The 20066-nt window shown below is 39.8% G+C and overlaps 2 protein-coding genes across 2 annotated transcripts; both read left to right on the top strand.

The window, feature by feature from the left end:
• The first annotated feature begins 530 nt into the window (after positions 1 to 530).
• On the top strand, positions 531 to 14459 carry melk (maternal embryonic leucine zipper kinase). The gene is made up of 18 exons (XM_042485360.2): positions 531 to 686; positions 871 to 1029; positions 1127 to 1212; positions 2037 to 2153; positions 4055 to 4198; positions 4334 to 4402; positions 5543 to 5635; positions 5880 to 5978; positions 6942 to 7010; positions 7286 to 7384; positions 7754 to 7840; positions 7998 to 8129; positions 8833 to 8997; positions 10057 to 10339; positions 11886 to 11982; positions 12331 to 12487; positions 13468 to 13571; positions 13668 to 14459. The coding sequence occupies exons 2-18, from the start codon at positions 951 to 953 to the stop codon at positions 13843 to 13845; spliced, it is 2058 nt and encodes a 685-aa protein (XP_042341294.2). The 5' UTR covers positions 531 to 686; positions 871 to 950; the 3' UTR covers positions 13846 to 14459.
• Positions 14460 to 17215: 2756 nt separating this feature from the next.
• On the top strand, positions 17216 to 19639 carry LOC148189864 (uncharacterized). The gene is made up of 4 exons (XM_088075253.1): positions 17216 to 17382; positions 17458 to 17524; positions 17660 to 17712; positions 19189 to 19639. Exons 2-4 carry the CDS (start codon positions 17482 to 17484, stop codon positions 19576 to 19578), a joined length of 486 nt encoding a protein of 161 aa, XP_087931379.1. The 5' UTR covers positions 17216 to 17382; positions 17458 to 17481; the 3' UTR covers positions 19579 to 19639.
• The last annotated feature ends 427 nt before the right edge of the window (positions 19640 to 20066 follow it).

Here is a 20066-nt window from a genome sequence, read left to right on the forward strand (position 1 = left end):
TTTAATGATATACATTCTACTTACGTACAATGAAAATAAATAAAAGAAAATCAATACATGACTTATAGCCTATTTTGATGTTTTGAGGACATATTGCTAAGTAAATAATATGAATTCTACTTCTTCCATCAATGTCATGTCATGTTGTGCTACATTTTCACTCCATTGCACTACATTTTCATACATAATACAGAGCATGAAAAAATTTAACTGCTTAATTGTATCATTAAGGAAGAAAGCATTTGAATTTGATGTTTCTCACCTTTTTTTTCTCATGTTTCCCCCCAAATTTACTATAAATCTGTGTTTGTAAATCCATTGCCAGTTCATTGTGTACACCTGGCCAAAACTAATGCAGTCTGCCTTCATAAAGCGAATACATTTGTTCTGTTAAGAGGGAGGTTTTTATTAAACTTTCTCGTAATTTAAAATGAGAGGTATCTTTGATATTTTGTCCATATTGTGGCTAAACAAAAAAGTTTGAAACAAATTTTATGGCCGCAGTACCCTGAGTTATCACAAGGGCGCGCACGACGCACAGACCGGAAGCCGGAAATGAAGTCAACGTCAACGTGCGAAATTCAAACTTCTGTAACAAAACATCTATGGCACAGCACTTTTCTGTGTGGCGTAGTGTTGCTAACTGATTTTTACCCAATACATTTTCCGTTTTCATACAAACACAGGTAAATGTATAATGACGAAAAGCGGTGTTCAGTTAGCTTTTTGAAACGTACATTTCACCAACGTTAGTGTAAAATCTGTTAGCTACAATTACAGTTGTTCTGTGTTGAGATTAGGGAGCGGGTTAAAAAGTTAGCTACTAACTAAAGTTTATTCTGAACTCAAAGTTACGTGTGTGTTTTCCAGTTTAACTGAGTGTATTAGCGAGGTGAGTGCAGTTTTCTGTCACCGGGAAGGTTTGTCTTCGCGCGGCTGCAGCAGGGAGGATGCCTGTGGAAAGGACGGAGCACCGCGGAGCCGACGAGCTCTACAAAAACTATGAGATTTATGAGACTATCGGCTCAGGTAACGACACTGTTATGATGTGTGTCACTGAGTGAAACAGCTCCGTTACCTCCATATCCTCTCTAATGTGTGTTCATGTGCTTTGTGTGTTTGTCAGGAGGCTTCGCTAAAGTCAAGCTGGGTCGACACATCCTCACAAGAGAGAAGGTTGCCATAAAAATCATGAACAAGAAGGATCTAGGGGTGAGTCAAAGAGATGCTTTGTTTTAAATCCGTTGTAAATGTTAGCATTAAACATGGAGCAAAAAGCGTTACCGGAGACAAAATCACATGTATTTTGACATTAAAGCAGCCGCTACTGTTATTTTCACGATCAACAGCCTGTTTAGTCAGTAAAATCTATGAAACATTTGTAGTCTGTGAAACTTGTCTCAAGTCTTTAATCCTCAGTGTTAAAAAAAAAGAAAAAGAATTACTGTCACAAGTTACCACACCCAAAGTGAATTATGGAAGGAGTATAATGGAACAAAGAAAGGCCAACAAATCACGAATTTGAGGAGTTAATACTGACTGACAATGTTCAACATTATCTGAGATTAATTTACTTTTGGCTTACTTTATTATCTTTTCAGAAATAAGAAGTTAAAGTTATGATTTAGCTGTTGTTCCACTGTTATGCATTTCGTCAGACAAAACTCTTTACAGTATTTAAAATATGATGAAATTACTAAAGTAAAAAATGACAGTATGATTTATTCATATAATCATCACAGTATGGTTCATCTGAAAGTCATTAAACAACATCAGATTGTTCCTCTGCAAAACTCAGAACCACTTGCCAACATCAATGACCTTCTTAATGTTTATTTTCATCATATATTTAGATGGCCATGGGTCCTGATAATCCTGTGTTCTGCATCAGAATCAGAATTATTACCAAGTACATTTACATATACAAGGAATTCGTTGAAAAGCTGCAGGAAATTAAAAAATGTACAAAACAAATGACAAATTATATGTAAAAAACCCCCCAAAAAAACCCAAATAAAACCATTTTCTCACCCCAGGATGACCTGCCCCGTGTGAAGGTGGAGATTGAGGCCATGAAAAACCTGAGTCATCAGCATGTTTGTCGTCTCTACCAGGTCATAGAAACCTCCACGCAGATCTTCATGGTGCTTGAAGTAAGTGAGCACATATACACAGAAACTGTGTCTGACTGTGAATATGGCATAATCAGCGTTCCTATGCTGTAAAGAAAAGTATGGAATTCGATTTTAGTAGTTTCCAGGTAAGTGTGAGGAATGAAAAAGAAAAGAGCATGAAAAAAGTAGTCGTTTTGCCCCTATTCTACTCTATAAAATATGAAAATTTGAATTTCTAAAAATAAATTGATCAAACAAGCAGAGTGATTTGCATAGCATGTGGAGCAGGCAGCCAGCACAGCCAAAATCTCCACTATTGTGTGAGAGAGTGCAGACCTTGTGCAGAGCGTGATGTCATCAAATGCAATGCAAGAAATATGGCATGCCACAGAACGCGCACCTCTATGCAGAGCTGCCTCAACACAGAGTTTCCTCCACAAAGAGCTGCCTCTACACGGAGCTGCCTCCACAAAGAGCTGCCCCCACAAAGAGCTGCCTCTACAAAGAGCTGCCTCTACACAGAGCTGCCTCCACAAAGAGCTGCCTCTACACAGAGCTGCCTCTACACAGAGCTGCCTCCACAAAGAGCTGCCTCTACACAGAGCTGCCTCTACACAGAGCTGCCTCTACACAGAGCTGCCCCCACAAAGAGCTGCCCCCACAAAGAGCTGCCTCTACATGGAGCTTCCTCCACAAAGAGCTGCCTCTACACAGAGCTGCCTCTATGCGGAGCTGCCTCTACACAGAGCTTCCTCCACAAAGAGCTGCCTCTACACGGAGCTGCCTCTACACAGAGCTGCCTCTACACAGAGCTGCCTCCACAAAGAGCTGCCTCCACAAAGAGCTGCCTCTACACAGAGCTGCCCCCACAAAGAGCTGCCTCTACACAGAGCTGCCTCCACAAAGAGCTGCCTCTACACAGAGCTGCCTCCACAAAGAGCTGCCTCTACACAGAGCTGCCTCCACAAAGAGCTGCCTCAACACAGAGCTGCCTCTACACGGAGCTGCCTCTACACGGAGCTGCCTCTATACAGAGCTGCCTCCACAAAGAGCTGCCTCAACACAGAGCTGCCTCTACGCGGAGCTGCCTCTACGCGGAGCTTCTTCTACGCGGAGCTGCCTCTACGCGGAGCTGCCTCTACGCCTGCATGTCACAGCCTGCAAAAAAGATGTGCCCCAAGTGTCTTATAACTACCACATCTAGACCACATGATATACAGAAAATGCAGCAATATCTTTGAATTTCATATACATATAGCATCACAAACAACCAAATATTAAGATTGCCCAAACATTTACGGCTGGTGCAGTGATAGTTTTCTCTGTGCATAAGGAAACCATGGCTTTATTGCTTTGTTCAGTGGCATTTCCATGGACACACTAAATAAACAAGGCTGCATAGACATGCTGGAAATGTAATTATTTACCCTTTTGCAACAAATTTTTGGTTCTTATTTTGAAAAGAGACTACATATTATGAGTGGAAACAATAATGTAACATTAAATATTCAACATGTTAAGGGAAAATAACAGGAGTATCAGCAGCACCATTTGTTTAATTCCTCTTTGGGCAGAGATATTTGAGAGTGGGATGTTGTAACACTTTCTGCACAGGAGCGTGGACTGCATGGACTGTTGATTTGTGTGAGCTACAGTACCTAGCTACAATTATCTGGTCATTTTTTTGGCAACTGAATAGCACACTTAGTTAGATTGTGACAATTTTTAAAAGCTTTATTGTAAAATCATATTCGTACATAATAAACACCTTGCTATTTATATTCAGATGTCAAATATGGTCCGACAAAGCTATCAATATGTCTGGAAATTTTAGTAGGAAAAGTATGGAATTTTGTAACAGAAAAGTATAGGAGCCCTGCATTGTTCTGTTCAGTAAATTAGCATCTTTGTCCTCCTCTTTCCTTTCTTCCCCCCTTCAGTACTGTCCAGGTGGGGAGCTGTTTGACTACATCATAGCAAAGGACCGTCTGTCCGAGGAGGAGACCAGGGTGTTTTTCCGACAGATTGTGTCTGCGCTGGCGTACGTCCACAGCCAGGGATACGCACACAGGGACCTCAAACCGGTAAACACAACCTCTGATCGATGCATGTGAAAGGACAAAGACATATGAGAGAAACTTCAACAATGTGTTAATGTTTATCTGTGACTGCATATTAATCTTAATGTCTGCTGCGATGCTCGTGTCTCTGAACTGCAGGAAAACTTGTTGATTGATGAAGACCACAATTTGAAGCTCATAGACTTTGGATTGTGCGCCAAACCTAAGGTACATCACAACATTGTCAGTCTCATTGTTGTATGTTTTTCGCACGCATATTGGAGATTGATGGAGGTTAAAAACCTCCACTGACATCGCTGAAGGTGCTGTAAACTATTAAGACTGTTAGCTAGTTATGATGAAAGTTTGGGGGGAGGACATCTTTTTGGGTTGAGGCAGATCTTCATTCCTCCCACAAATTTTTTTTTTTATATTGCGAAACACCGTATTTGGCTATTGACAGTCTAGACCAGGGGAAGGCAACCTGTGGCTCTGGAGCCGCATGCACAGCTCTTTTGCCCCACTCTAGTGGCTTCAGTGGCTTTGACATTAAAAAAAAAGAAGTCTTGGAAATGAATTACTTTTATGGCCTGGCGCCTTTTCCTCTAACTGTTGCCAAACCTTGATGACGGTGGCTTGTCTTGCTAGGCTAGTTATGTGATACAAATCCAAAAGTCTTGGAGGGAAATAGAGAATTTAACAGTGTGTAAAAAGATTTGTTTGCTTTAACTGCCAACTCTAGAAAGTTAAAGTACCAAACAATCATGAATAGCCCACTGTAGAGTAGCCACATTGTTGTAAAACATATTAATAAATACTTATTTAGACAGATAATGTTGATAGACTTATTTAGACTTAGTAGGCTGTGTTATGTTAACTATATGGCTCAAATATGTTTTGCGGCCCCAGGCTGCTGACCCCTAGTATTAAAAATGTTTAAGTCTGAGCAAATTGGTTTGATTTTTTTATTCAAAAACATGGAGAAAAAGGCAAGAAGTGATCCACAAATTGCAATAAATTAGGAAATCAGGAAAGATTTTTTTTTAAAAAGCTAGGGAAAAACTAAAGCTATCTTAAATACATGTCAACATTATGTTACAGAATTATTCTAACATTTTGAGCACCTTTTAACTTTCCTTTTTTATTTTTAATTTATTTATTTACTTATTTTTAGTTTCAGGTGACTTTTTTTAATCAAAATTCTTGGTTATTTTTGGGTCATTTGTTGTTAATCTGCTCATTAACATCTTTCTGTTTTAGAAGGAAAGTAAGCCAATTTGCTCAGCTTTTAAAGGGTTAAAGGCAAGTGTTTACATGGTGATTAGTGCTTATAAACACAACATGTACATGTGCTTATCTCTCTCTCAGGGAGGTTTGGGTTATGAGCTGATGACGTGTTGCGGGAGCCCTGCATACGCTGCTCCTGAACTCATCCAGGGCAAAGCGTATATAGGTTCAGAGGTGAGAGATGCATGCTGTTTACAACTCTCATAACCAACAGGGTACGATTTCAGGATTTGTCCTTATTTAAACCCACAGAACTTGCATTTGTTTTCCCACTAAAAGTCATGATTACCTGCCTGTTCCACGATTCAGCTTTTTCATGGTGTGCTGATCATATTCGCTGGTGCATGACTCAGTGCAACTGAGCTGTGAAATCCTAACTGTAAAGCTGAAATAGTGCTGTGTGATGTGTACCCTCCAGGCTGATGTGTGGAGTATGGGAGTGCTGCTGTTCGCTCTGCTCTGTGGATATCTGCCCTTTGATGACGACAACTGCATGGTCCTCTACAGGAAGATTACAGTAAGAGCACTGACACCTTTTTCCCCAGCAGTCTGACAGTGAACTATTCAGAACCCCAACTATGTAATACAAAGTGTTGTTTAATTTGATGTATTGTTTTACTTTATTATTTGACTTATGAAAAATATTGAATTCCTATGTTAGATCAGATATAGCTCTTAAATATCTTGTATTAATTTCCTGTAATCACTGTGTGCTCTTGTGGTCTGGAATATTGACATCTAAGTCAAATCCAAATAGCAGAGAACGCTTATGTTTTTCTTGTTCTGGTGTAATACAGCTACAGTATATAACTTTTAGAAAAGTAACTTTATGTCATATTTGGTAAAACTCACATCCACACAGATGTACATGAGAAAAATCATGTTCTAATAGCATTTTGCAAGAATCCACCACGCAGCTATCAATCATGTCAATCACTGCTCATGAACTCTGATCAAACTGTGTAACTAGCCAGCGTCGATCAAATATGAATCAAGATTCAGTTGCTGCATTGCCTCTCAACATATCTCATCTCTAAACTTTTTTTAGAAAAATATTTTAGTGTACCGTTTAGCTGTAAAATGAGAAAGTTTTCTCCGGTTGGCGAATGGTGCTCCATTTTGGCTTGACTCTTTTTACATGGCAGTCGGGTCAAATTTTCTCATTTTACACCTAAACAATATACTAAAATATGTTTCTGAAAACAGGGGAGGAGACAGGTAACACAGTAACAGAATCTTGATTTATATTTGATCAGCGCTGCCTAATTTGACTGTAGTTCACAAGCTTTGCAAATACCATTAGAAGCAGTACAAGGAGCCATGGAACAAGATTTTTTTTCACAATCTATCTGTCTCATGTATCACTTTATGGATATAGTGATAGTTTTAGCTAATATGACAAAAAGTTATTTTTATAGAACTTACCTGCTGCAGCGTTAGTGTATCATAATGTGTTTTTATACATCTTTTATCTCTTCAGAGAGGTAAATATGATAACCCCCGGTGGCTGTCTCCAGGTAGTATCCTCCTCCTCAACCAGATGATGCAGGTACATAATGATAATCACACTCTCTCCTCTATCTCTCACTTATCAGCTATTTTGCAAAAAAAAAATCACTCTATTAATTACCAGACTGCTTCTCGTCGCACAACGCTGGAACTCATTGACACAAAATGTTAATTCTTTTCATAATAAAAGTGTAGAAGGAATTTTAATTTTGAATTTATATAGTGATATTGTTTTATTTATGTGTGCAACATGCACAATTTTTGGATGTGTAGTCTCTTGCATATTGAGTTGCAGTTTCTGTGTGCGTCCTGTAGGTGGACCCCAAGCGGCGTGTTACTGTTCGTCAGCTGCTGGACCATCCCTGGGTGATGAAAGACTACAACAGCCCAGTGGAGTGGCACAGCAGGCAGCCGGTACACAAACACACACACACACACACACACACACACACACACACACACACACACACTTAAAATACAGACATAAACATATGAACACAGATGCATAACTGCAAACAGCTTTTAATTGCAGTTTTTAAGTATTTATGGGGCAGTATGCTGCTTGTTTTACTATAACATGTTTCTATTGATTTCTAGCTGAAAATCTGATCCATTATGAGGATTTTTTCCCAGTTTGCTCCCATCACCAAGCAAGCCACTTCCTTAAAAGGATTCTATGATCTTTAATATGAATGATATTATTTGAGAATCGTTGTTTTAGTGTTCAAAAATTGAAAAAAATGCTTGAAAAAACGGTTTGGGATTTTGTGTGTCTTTTTGTAGCTCGGCCACATAGATGAGGACTGTATCACTGAGATGGCTGTACACATGAAAAGATCCAGGGAGAGCACCACGGCGCTGGTCAAAGAGGTGTTTTTGCATTGACTTCTTTTATCATCATCAGTCAATTCTGTTGCATTATTGTTAGTGATATAACAAAAACAGCATGTGAATTATTGCATCAACATAATATTTAAAATATTTTCTGTTTTTTGATATGCTGTCTAATACATCTTAACTCCCACAGTGGCGGTATGATCAGACCACAGCCACTTACCTGCTGCTGCTATCAAAGAAGCAGAGGGGCAAACCTGTCCGCCTGCGCCCGGAGCCAACCGTCTGTGAGGACTGCTACTCTCCCCTGCACCAGGGACTACAGGTCAGACTCGGTACCACAACTCCCAAGATGCTTTGTGTCTTTTCTGGGCTACTGACTGTCTCTACAGCTGCACGTTCTGGTTCGCGACTCATCTCTGTAACTTAAATAAGGGCTTGATGATACGGAAAAAAAACTGATATCCTGCTTTTTTTTTTTCTTTTTTAATAAAATGCCTCAATATTGATGTTGCGACAATATTCTATGGCTAACTAATGATGCTTTCACAAAATATTTACACAATGCAATTTTTTGGTAAATAATCATCAGTTTGGCAAGACAATTTGGATAGCACCTTAATATACAAGTGTTATTCAAAGTGCTTTACAGTCAAGAGATAAGAAAGAATGGAAAAAAATGATAAAAATTTTAAAAAAGAGAATAATATAATAATAATAATAATAATAATAATCATAATCATAATCATCATCAGTAATGTGGATCTAATAACTAAGTGGGATAACAGAACACCTAGAGCAGTCTGGTAAGTTCACTTTACTATAATGCAGCCTTTAAAACCACGAAAAGTCAACATATAGATATAGATATTAAGATATCAAAAGTCTAAGACAATGTCTAGTCTCGTATCACATCATATCATATGGCTTTAATATTGCCCAGCCCCTCTGTATGTTCTCACTGTTTTCCAGTACTCAGTGTTGTTTTTTTTTTCCCCCTCATTTCTTATTTTCTCTCTTTCTTTCAGACAAGGGAAGCGCTTCACTTCAGCGAGGATGAAGATGCCGTGATTATGGGTTCTCTGGACCTTTGCTCAGACTACATTGATGATTGCCCGTGGATTTCAGTCACACAAAATACACCCCAGGGGGTCAGAGGTCAGCCAGATGGAGCTGCAAACAACCAAGACATGGTATGTGAAAGCTAGGGCAAATATATTTTTTTACTGTCTTCCATGTTCTTACAGATTAAAGCCCCTTTTACACTGCCTGTTCAAGGCAGGAATATCGCACTGTTATGCCACCTCGCCGTTGTTTATAAAAGATACGATTGTGGAATGGGAGGGACAGATTTGTCTTACCTTTGAGCTGCTAAAAACACCAAAACAGCACCTGTGTTAAAGCGACTGTCGGAGGAGCGGTTGTGACATTTGGACAGCATGTTATGTTTGGGACCAACCACTGGGAGATTTGTAAAGCAGCTTATAGCAGTTAGTGGCCAACTCAAAGTAGAAAAACAGCGTCCACAAATGTCCACAAATTGGAAAAACAATGAGGTCCAGGAGCACCTTAAAGTCCAAGCAGACAGAGAGAAGATAAATGATTGATACTGCCATAATATGGCGTTATGGTTTACAAATGGCTGCCGATGCATATATTAAGTGTAGGGATGTCCCGAGTACCATTTTCTAGGCTCCAGAGTAATTGGAGCTTTGTCCAGCACCGACACAGAAATGGCTCTACTCAGTCAGAAAACCCATCAATAACTGCTGGGTAAAATGATAATTCCTGTCACTATGTGTGTGACAGGCGCAGCAGCAGAATCAAAAACATTGAAATGGCATTCATTCTTTGTAAAAGAGAAAAAGGAGAACCCCTAACTGCCTAAATTGGAAACCGAATACCTACCCAATTAACGATTATTCAGATAGCCGAATATTTGGGTCCAGCCCTAATTATGTCACCTTAGAAGTCATTGCTGCTGTGTAAAACATCACTCCCATCACACCCCTTTTTTGCTTCTACGATGCTGGCATGCTGTCTAAAACCACACACTGGAATAGCTTGATGCTGCCAATTGTTTGCTTCTGAGTAAGTGTTAAGGAGGCAAAAAACAAGGGACTTTATAGCAGCCTTATAGCACCAAAGTTTGCATTAGAGACCATGAAAGCTGCAACGATGAAGGGCCATGTCTCTTGTCTCTCAAAGAAATCTACTCATACCACATTTATCTCTTCATTGTGTTCCTACAGAGACAAGCATCTCCCTCAGTGGAGAAAAGGTATGCTTACAGCCCGACCCCAGAGAGGGGGCGGACAACGACACAGCACCGCCCGGAGAGGAGGGACAGAGATCAAGAGCGAACCTGTGAGGACAAGGAGAACATCGCTGTGCAGGAGAAAGATGTAGAAATATTTGCGTTGCCTCCTCCTCGAACACCTGTGTCAAATAAGAAGAATGCACGACCCAAGAGCGTTTTGACCACACCCAATCAAAATGTCAATGGCACCAAAAACAATGCAGTCACACCTAAAGGTAAGAGGAGTCTCCGGGCTACTTGGCACATGGCAGTAGTGAAGTCCACAGTTTCAGCTCATCATGCAGTTTATTTGTACACCATAATTGTTTTTTGCTCCAAACAAGAGCTTGAAGTACAATCTCTATTAGATTATTTGCATTAGCCAACTGCCCCTCTCCTGGTCGCTCTCTTTCATTTATCTGTCCCTCGCTCAGTCTTCACGCGGCTCTCATAATCACAAGTGCCACGTCCACATGCCACACATTTGCAAGTAAATTGTCTTCTGGTAATAAACTCATTTATTGGGCCTGTTTTTATCCCAAAGCTACTCATATTTCTATGATTTAGCTGTCATTACTGAAGCCACTGGAAATGAACACACACACACTTATCACTGTCAACTCAAAGGTGAGGTTATTATTATCAGGAAGCTAATTCTGCTCACTTATCTGTAAATGAAGGACACTAATATGAATGGAGAATCATTAAAGTCTTTATTATTTGTCAAAGTGAATTCTCTGCTCAGGTGTCCGGCCTCATTAGCTTCCTCCATAAACTCGGCCATAAGCCGGCTAAAGCGCTGCAGCTGACCTATTTGGTGTTAAACCCTCGGAATCTGGCGCGGCCCTGCTCTCCTCACAGCCTCCTGTTCTCTAAGCTACAGTGCAGACATGCTACCTCTGACAAACTTGTCCACACACACATGCACACTGTGGTCTGTGTGTCTGTCCCTAGGCGTGCGCTGTGACAGGTGTAGCTGTCTCTTTCCTCTGCTCGCTGTCCCACGTGGGCTGTAGTGACATGTGTTCTCTTGCCACTAAAGCCTAGCTCTCTCTCTGTGAACGCACACGCATGCACGCACACGCGGGCGTGCATGTCTGTGTCTGTGTCTGTGTGTGTGTGTGTGTGTGTGTGTGTGTGTGTGTGTGTGTGTGTGTGTTAGACTTCTTGTCTCTGTGTTTACCTCAGCCTTTGTGTTCACAACTGCTGTGACATAGCCAGCCAGTATGATGCATAAGAGCAAAGAGCTGTTACTGGCCAGTTTTTCCTCTAAACCCCATCCATGTTTCCTCTTTTATTTGCTCTTCATACATTTTGAGGTTGGAAAAATGATCTAATTCAATATTGCTGAGTGACACCAAAAGTGTTTTGTTTTGTTTTTCAGAGGTTGTACCATTCCATCAAACAAACATAATGTCATTCTCTTGTGCGTCATTTTTAACACATCTACTCAAAATTCCCACTTCCACTTATTTATAGGGGTGCAACTAAGAATTGTTTTAACTAGCGATTAATCTCTTGATTATTTACTTAGTTAATCATTTGGTCTATTAAACATTAGAAAACAGCAAAAAATGTCCATCACAGTTTCTGAAGGTCCAAGGTGACTTTGACTGTCTTGTTTTTTTCTGACCAACAGTTGGACTGTTGTTGAGGCTCAAAGCTTTGGTGGTTTGATCAGTGTTTGGCGGCAAAGCGAGAGTGTGTCTCAGCGATGGGGCAACAGGTATATTCACTATATTCACTTTTTTGAACCCATGTGTCTGTTCCTGTGTGTTCTAGGTGGAGGCAGTGCCTCTAAAGAGAACAATAAGAAGAGAGCAGCAGAGCTTAAGGAGATTGGAAATGTTGAAATACTGGCCTTCAGTCCAGAGAGAAGGTGAGTGGTGGAGAGTGTGTGTGAATAGAGACGGTGGGGCAGGAGGGAGGCTGAAGTTCACATCTAAGATTGCTGAGGACTTCAGGGAGGCCTGTGGGCTAAAGAGACTGAACCACAAAAAAACTGGTGATAGTTTTAATACTAAAAAATAATGCTTGTCCATGAGCAGCTTTGGTCTCTCAGCATTGTTCAGTTTGAATAGATTAGATCATCACCTAAGTTAAAGAATTGGACTGTAATTGTACAAAGCATTAGAGTGCCATTCTGTCCTAATATTGAAATGCAAACTATGATCTAGTCAAAGGGTTTTGCCAAAGTGATTAACTGAGAGGCCCTGTTTGCTTTCAGGTCTCGGTCGTTGGACATGGCTGTGACAGGAGACAGCGGGAAGAAAAAGAGAGGAGGAAAGGTGTTTGGTTCTCTGGAGAGAGGCCTGGATAAGATGATCACTATGCTCACTCCCAGCAAGAGACGAGCACTGCGTGACGGCCCGCGCAAGATCAAGGTACAGAGCATGCAGATATCACACAACTGTCATTGTGCACTATTAGAAAGAAAGGTGCTAACTAGAACCATCTAAGGCCCTTAGGCTCTTCCCCACAGGAGAACCCTGGAACCCTTTAGGAGAGTTGTGCCTAGAGCCCAACTTAAAAGTTTATACCTAGAACCATCTGTGAAAGGCTCCACCCTGAAACTCATATGAGAGGTTTTACAGCTAACCCGTGTATGGTGTCATGGTTTCCCCAAAATCCTCTCCAGGGGTTCTAGGCAGAGCTTTTCTGCCTTATAAGGGGCCTGACAAGACAGAGGGTTCATATGACAACCCTTTTATATTCCAAGGGTTTCATCAAGAATCTATCCAGCGGGATTTAAAATTATGTGTGGCTACATTACCCACTGATCTCTCTTTCACTAATCTGAGTTTTAGTTAAACAGGTTAGTCTGGGGCCAGAGTAATCATACATGAGCTTCATGAGGCCTCCAAAGGGTCAGAGCTGACTTCGCAACCCACATCACTCATAGTTTGCAATCACCATTTTAGGGACGTGGATATTTTGTGGAATCACCATGTACTTTTTCAAGGGTGCAGTAGGGCTGAGAACTGAAACTTGGTTCCACATTAGAACAAAATGCAAAATGCCAAGTACCAGGTTCCCAAAAAACAAGAATTTCATCAAACCATGTGATATTGTATGGAGTGATGATGGTAAGTATCAATAAATTGATTAAAGGGATTACAGATACATCCACATTTATTAACACTGTTTGGGTCAACATCCATGATTTTACCAATCCTTGAAAGGACTCTTTCTTCCAAAAAGTGTTTTTAATGGAAGCCCCAGTCTTACGAAGAACCCATGAATACCCTTTTCTTCAAACCAAAATGTTCTTTAGAAACAAATGGTTGTGGGTAGAACCTCAACCCTTCAGGAAGAACCCCTGTTTCACAACCCTTAATGCTCCTTTGTCTGTCTTTTCTGCCAGGCGCAGTACAACGTTACTCTGACCAGCCAGACCAACCCAGACCAGGTCCTAAACCAGATCCTCTCCATCCTGCCGCAGAAAAACGTAGATTTCACACAAAAAGGGTAAGAAGACGCACTTTACACACTTTTTGATCAGATGGCCCCAAACTTGAATCCAATCTTAATGTTTCTGCGTCATCCTCTTCGCCTTTCATTCAGGTATACCCTAAAGTGTCGGACCTGGGGCGACTTTGGGAAGGTAACCATGGCGTTTGAGCTGGAGGTGTGTCTTCTGCAGAGGCCAGAGGTCGTCGGGGTACGCCGCCAGAGGCTTAAGGGAGACGCCTGGGTTTACAAGCACCTGGTGGAAGACATCCTCTCCTCATCCAGTATCTAAATAATGCACTTTCCTAACAATTCCACTTCCTGTTTCAAGTCAATGGACACCGGCCTTTCTGTGTCCAAGAATACATGATGTCTGATTAGCAGCTGATTCACAGATTCAGACATTAGATGGTGTCTTAGCGCATTAATGATTCATTATTCAAAGTGAATATTTAAAATTGTCCTTAGGCCAGCCTGCAATCCCCAGAGAACATGTTACATGAAATCTATAAGCATTACATGTCAGGATCCTATCTTGTTTTATGTAAAATATTGCTGTTTACTTCATAATTATTAAGCTGAGTAGGATTGCTGTCAGCCCTCTTGAGATGAATGTGTGTATGTATGTAATACAACGATGCTATTTACAGTACAGTTTATCTTCTGGCTGCTTATTACCATATTTATGTCTTGATGTTGTTATTCTCCCCCTGTAGGTGTAATTTACTGTCATTAATGTACATGTGTTTACAAGTCTAACATCATGCTGTTTTTAGATGATTGTGTCGTATAAAGCTCTCATTTCTTATTGGTGCTTGTCTAGTTTTTACTGTCTGTCACATTATGTGTCTGTAAGATTTCTTCTGACATAAAAGGAGCAAAATAAATGGTTTCTGGTAAATGTAATGTGCCTGTGTTTATGGAGACAGATGATTGAGATTAATTTATGTACCTTCTTGACATCAAATGTTCTTTTTTTAGTCCCTCAGCAGTTTGATGGAGCAGTGGTGTGTTTTCCACTCTGTCATCATCCTTCTGTTCGTCTGCTGGTCGTCTCTCCTCTTTAGTACAAAGATTGATAGTGATAGTTTAGTTTAGTGACAGCATTTGATGCTGAAAGGTGTGAAATGTCTACAGTGTTTCAAGTGTTTCATCACTTTATGTACTTTGGATTCAAAGCACACATATTGCACTCACATGTTGAATAGTTTTGGAAATGGAAAACTAATTATAATCCCAACCCAAAAACTGGGACTGTAAAATGTAAATAAATATATGATTGCAAATGCTTTTTGATACATATTCAATCAAATACAGTAAAGAGACAAGATATTTGATGTTCAAACTGATAAACTTCAATGTTTTTTATAAATAAACATTAATTCTGATCTTGATGCCACATGCTGAATTGGTTTCCACGGTCATACAAAACCTGGAAAAGTTATGGAATTTCACAATCACGTTTTCCAGGCCTGGGAAAGTCATGGAATTAGTAAAAATCATTCAAATTTCAGAAAAGTCATGGTATTTTGTTCTGGGTAACTAAATTGTTACAGTAATCTCTCGTGAGCTTTCCATGTAAAATAACATAACGGCAAATCTATCATCTGTAGCTGTTGAGCTGAAATAGCTCTGATATGTGTTAATGTGTGACAACATTTTGCTTATGGTTTGTTGATCACATTTTCTCCCTGTTTTGTCTTCACTTGTATGCCAGCTAGCTGAAGTTATGTATCAGTCCAAACTGTTAGAAAAATGCTCAGCAAGTGGGGCAAGAAAATACTTTTTTTTATTCTAGATTTTTGAAAAGTCATGTTTTGTCCACGAGTATGTGTGGCAAGCCTGTACCGAGAACAAAACTGTGGCATATTTTATCCTTAAAATTAATACTTGAACCACAGGAATTCAGATGTTCTGTGTAAGTAAATTTATAATCACAGCAAAAGATAATGATTTGCCTTCAACTCTCAAATTGGTGGATGATCATTGTTATGGCAGAAACGGCTGTAGGAGCGTGATTGTTATGACTGACTGAATGACTAAATAATGATGATTATTGCCTGCAACATCTGAGCCGAGTTAAACAGAAGAGTCTGAGGGGCCCATTTCCCCTCCCCACTTTAAGACGAGATGCCACTTCGTCATAACAGCGCTGCAGCTGATTGGCATTTATTTGTGGCAGGTTCTCCTTGGCATCTCAGCAGGGAGGGGAAGGGTAACGATGGGTTGAGGTGATGATAAGAGGGGTTTAACCTTAATGGAGTCTGAGAGAGGGTGGGGGGTGGGATGATAATTTAAGACAGAGGTGAAGGTTGGAGTTGGAGAGAGAGAAAAAAAAAACACATCCTCCTCAACCCATATCATCCATATTATGCCTGTGGTGGTAATGACTCCTGCTGGGCTGATGTTGGAGGATGTGTGTGTGTGTGTGTGTGTGTGTGTGTTGGGGTGTGGACAACAGCTGGAGTAAAAGCAAGATGTCACCTTCCTGAGAGACTTCCCTTTTTTCTGGCCTTTCCCCATTTTCTCCTGCCACTACATGAGCAACATTCATCTCACCTTTTTGCATGAATTTTCCTATGATTTTTTTTCTTTCACTATTTTGGTTCTTTGTCATACATTTTGGTACCTTACATTGTTTCATTGACTTCAACCTCTCAACCTCTACATTTATTTAAATATATAAAATAAAGTATGTTAATATTCTGAGTATGTCAAACTATAAATGTAAGAAATACAATAAAAGACAATTAGCACTTATCTGTGAATATCTTAATCATAATATGGATAATGTGCTGTGTGTGTAAAGTATGTAAAAATATAAAACTGTCTTATTCTACAATGTAATGTGTAAAACTAGAATGTAAATTAAATATATATGTGTGTGCAAAGCTACAACAATGAACATCAAGATATACATAAGCAAGAATAGCAATAAGAATATATACAGTATACAATGCACATTTGAGTAATCACATAGAGGATTGCTTTAGTTGAAATAGAAATATCGCAACAAATATTGCAGTGAAGACAACGATATAAAGAGCTATTGCACCTAAAAAACCTTATTGCACATTTGAAGTATAATAAATAAATTATGGAACGGGATTGTATGTGAAAGCATGAAGTCCAAGTGCCGGTCTTTTGACTCAGAGTGTCTGAAACTCTGACAGAGGAGTTGTGAAGTTTGACAGTGTCTGCAGGGGTATTGGGGCAGGTAGATTATTTATCTATTTATTATTTAATTGTTTGTTTAAAAGGGACCATGTACAGTTTAAAACATAAATGTCACCATTTGATGCACCATATCAGATTAAAGCTCTGAGCTAATTTGCCTCTGCAGTCCTTCAGCAGGTCAGAACAAATATACAAAACAATGACATCACACTATAAAACTGTACAAGAAGATTTAAAAAAAAGAAGAAAAAAAAGACACACACAAGACAAATAATGCACACAATAGCACATGATATACAGTGATACAATGAAGAAGACACATGATAGACAATACAACTTAAAACTACAGCACATCACACACTAAACACACAATACAAAGCAACACACGATGTTGTACATGGTTTTCTCCTTGGAAAAAAACCCAAACCCCTATTGTCATTGTCCCTCCACTTTAACAGGGGGCACTGCAATGTCAAGTGGTGAAGTTTAGTCTATCCTAGTTTGAAAACTAGAACAAGAGGGCATGTCTGACCCAAAAGAGGAGGCTTAATGAATTACAGCCGAGAAACTCTGCAGAATATAGAGCAAACTTAGGAAGTGAGAGTGTGTCAGAGTGAGCTGAACAGTGCGTCCAGTTTTGAAGCAGTGTTGGGTAAGTGGAAATTCTTTGTGAATGCTTGAGCAGATTAGAGCAGATTGGTTTACTTGTTTTGTTTGTGCTTTTCAGGCGTGTGATTCTTAAAGAGGAGAAATGAGGCTTCTGCTGACGATTGCTCTGATTTTCCTTTTCCTATGTGAGTTTATGTTTTTGAGAAGAGCTACTAGAGTCCAAAACTTTTGCTTGATGTTTATTCGTGAGGCAGCTGCATGACATATCAGTTTCATTTTGGTCCTCTGACTGCATTTGTGTCCTTTGCTCATTTTTTCAGGGCTTCACATGGCTCTGACGTCTAATGAGTCCTTGCATGGAAATCCTTGTAAGGTAGGTCTGTGAAAATAGATGAACAAAGTAATTAGGCTTACATGTGGTCTCAGCATTGGGTAGATGTTAGGGTGACGCAGGGGACATGTCCTTCTCAATTTCTAGAACAAATGCATTGAAAGTAGCAGATGAGAACTGCTGCAATGTGACTTGTTGATGCAACAATGCCTCCAGTAAAGTAGGTGTTGCAGAATTCAACTTCAAAAACAGTGGTTGCAGTCTTCATGAAAATGCACCAATAAAGCAGCAAGTATTTTGGCATTTTCATCCTAAATGAATGCCAAAAAATTTATAAAATGCTGCATATTGATTCATCAGAATGCAGGAAATAAAGTGTTTGAAGCCAAAAAACAAACAAAAAAATTCTTGAAGAAAGTCCCTCAGACGCAGCCGCAGCGGCTGTGGATTCGATTGCAGCCTTGGCCCTTTGCTGCACGTCATCCCCTCTCTCTCCCCCTTTCATACTATCGCTATCCTATCATCAATAAAGGCAAAAAAGCCCCAAAAAACCCCAAAACATCATTACAATACACTTGTGAGAGGGTTTCTGCCTTCTATGTTAAGTGTTCAGATTCAAATTAATTTTATTAGCTTATCTTTTTAAAAGAAAGTAAAGAAAGAAACAAACAAAAAAACACATTTTAAACTGAATTCTATGCTGTTTGTTTATATATTCCTTGAGGAGTGTCCATAGTCCTTCTAAATCATTTCTATAAAGCCCCTGTTGGGCTGAGGCTACATGTTCCATCATTATAAGTTTTATGAAGTCCTTGAGCCAGTTATTCAGACAATATATGAATTCTTGAGTTATGGCCAAAAACATGTTTAGTGAGGTCACACTGACTTTGACCTTAAACCTTCAACCACCAAAATCTTCTTAGTTTGTACTCTGTTGTCCAGTTCGTGCCAAATTTGAAGAAATTCCCTTAAAGTGTTCCTGAAATACTGTGTCCACAAGAGTTAGATGGATGAGGTCACAGTGGCATTGACCTTTGACCTGTAACTACTAAAATCTAGTCCATCCTTGAGTCCAACCGGAGGTTTGCACCACACTTGAAGAATTTCTTTCAAGAGGTCCTTCAGATATCACATTTTCGGGAATGGATGGACATCATAAGAAGGGTTTTTTTCAGGTCATTTCCCTGTTGTTCTTTTTATTTATTTACTTTTTTTTTTACTTTCCTGTTTTAGTTTTGTGTGTGTGTGCAAATCTTCAGGTAATTTTTGTATTATGAATTCCTTGCTCATATCTGGGCCATTTCTTCTTAAGTTGCTCATTGCTTTTGTCCTATGTTTTTAAGAAGAAATCAAGCCAATTCACTCAGATTTCAAAGGGTTAAAAGAGGGGAATATTGGAATTTCATTCACCGTGGGGCAGAAACACGACTTCAAGTAAATTACAATGTTGTTGCCTAACTGTTTTCTTTTTAACAGCATTATCATATCACATGTCTGCTTTGCATTTTGACCTTTCAGGCTGCGTCCATGAGTGAGGCAACGGTGTCTCTCCTCTTGTCTCCTCTGTCTCTGTACTCCTGGCTGGCCTCCACGCTGCTAAGACTCGTCCTGTCCGTCCCAGCTCTTGTCCTCAGCTCCCTGCATCACTCCCTGTTGCTGCTCCTTGCTGGTCCATGGTGCGGTGCTGCCGTCATTGTCTCTGTGCTGCTGACTTGCCTCCATGTTGCCCTGTACCTGCTTCACCTGGCCTTGGTAGTTGGCGTGTTGGTTATTTTAACTCTCACACGGCACAAAATGACTGATGGTGATAATAAGAAAGTGTTGTATCAGCAGAAGAAACCAGAGTGGTGTCTCACAACAAAAACCAAACTGAGGATGTTTGGTCTTAGAGTTGCACAGAGAGGCTGAATTCTGAATTCTGCTGTAAAATGTGTTTCATTGAGTAAAAATCCACCTCAGTTTGCTTGAACCTTCTTTTACCTTCATTTATTTAATGAACATACAACTTTAGTTTTTTTTCACAGATCTTGTGTTTAAATTGGCTTTGGTGCAGTTTGTAGCAAGCAACAGAAAAAAAATGCTGATTAGTGTGCGTCCTCGTGACCTAAATGAGGGTGAAAATATATCTGCTAACAAACAGCCTACAGTCATCCACTTATCTATCTCTCTCATTTTCTCTTTCCTTGGCTCTAAATGTGGCCCCCCAATTATATCGGGATTGTTGTGCTGTTTTCTCCCCATCTGCAGATGTTATCATTAGACATGTCCGTCAAATGGAGATGAGCGGATAAGAGAAAAAAGGGAGAGGAATAAGAGAATATTTTCTTCATTCATTGCGCCTTTAGATATGTGTGTGTGTACAGAGCACAGGGTATGCAAACCACATTCCTGAAAAA

This window comes from Plectropomus leopardus, chromosome 3, assembly GCF_026936395.1.
Source record: "Plectropomus leopardus strain MGB_pleo_1.0 chromosome 3, ASM2693639v1, whole genome shotgun sequence".
NCBI classification, from domain to species: Eukaryota; Metazoa; Chordata; class Actinopteri; order Perciformes; family Serranidae; genus Plectropomus; species Plectropomus leopardus.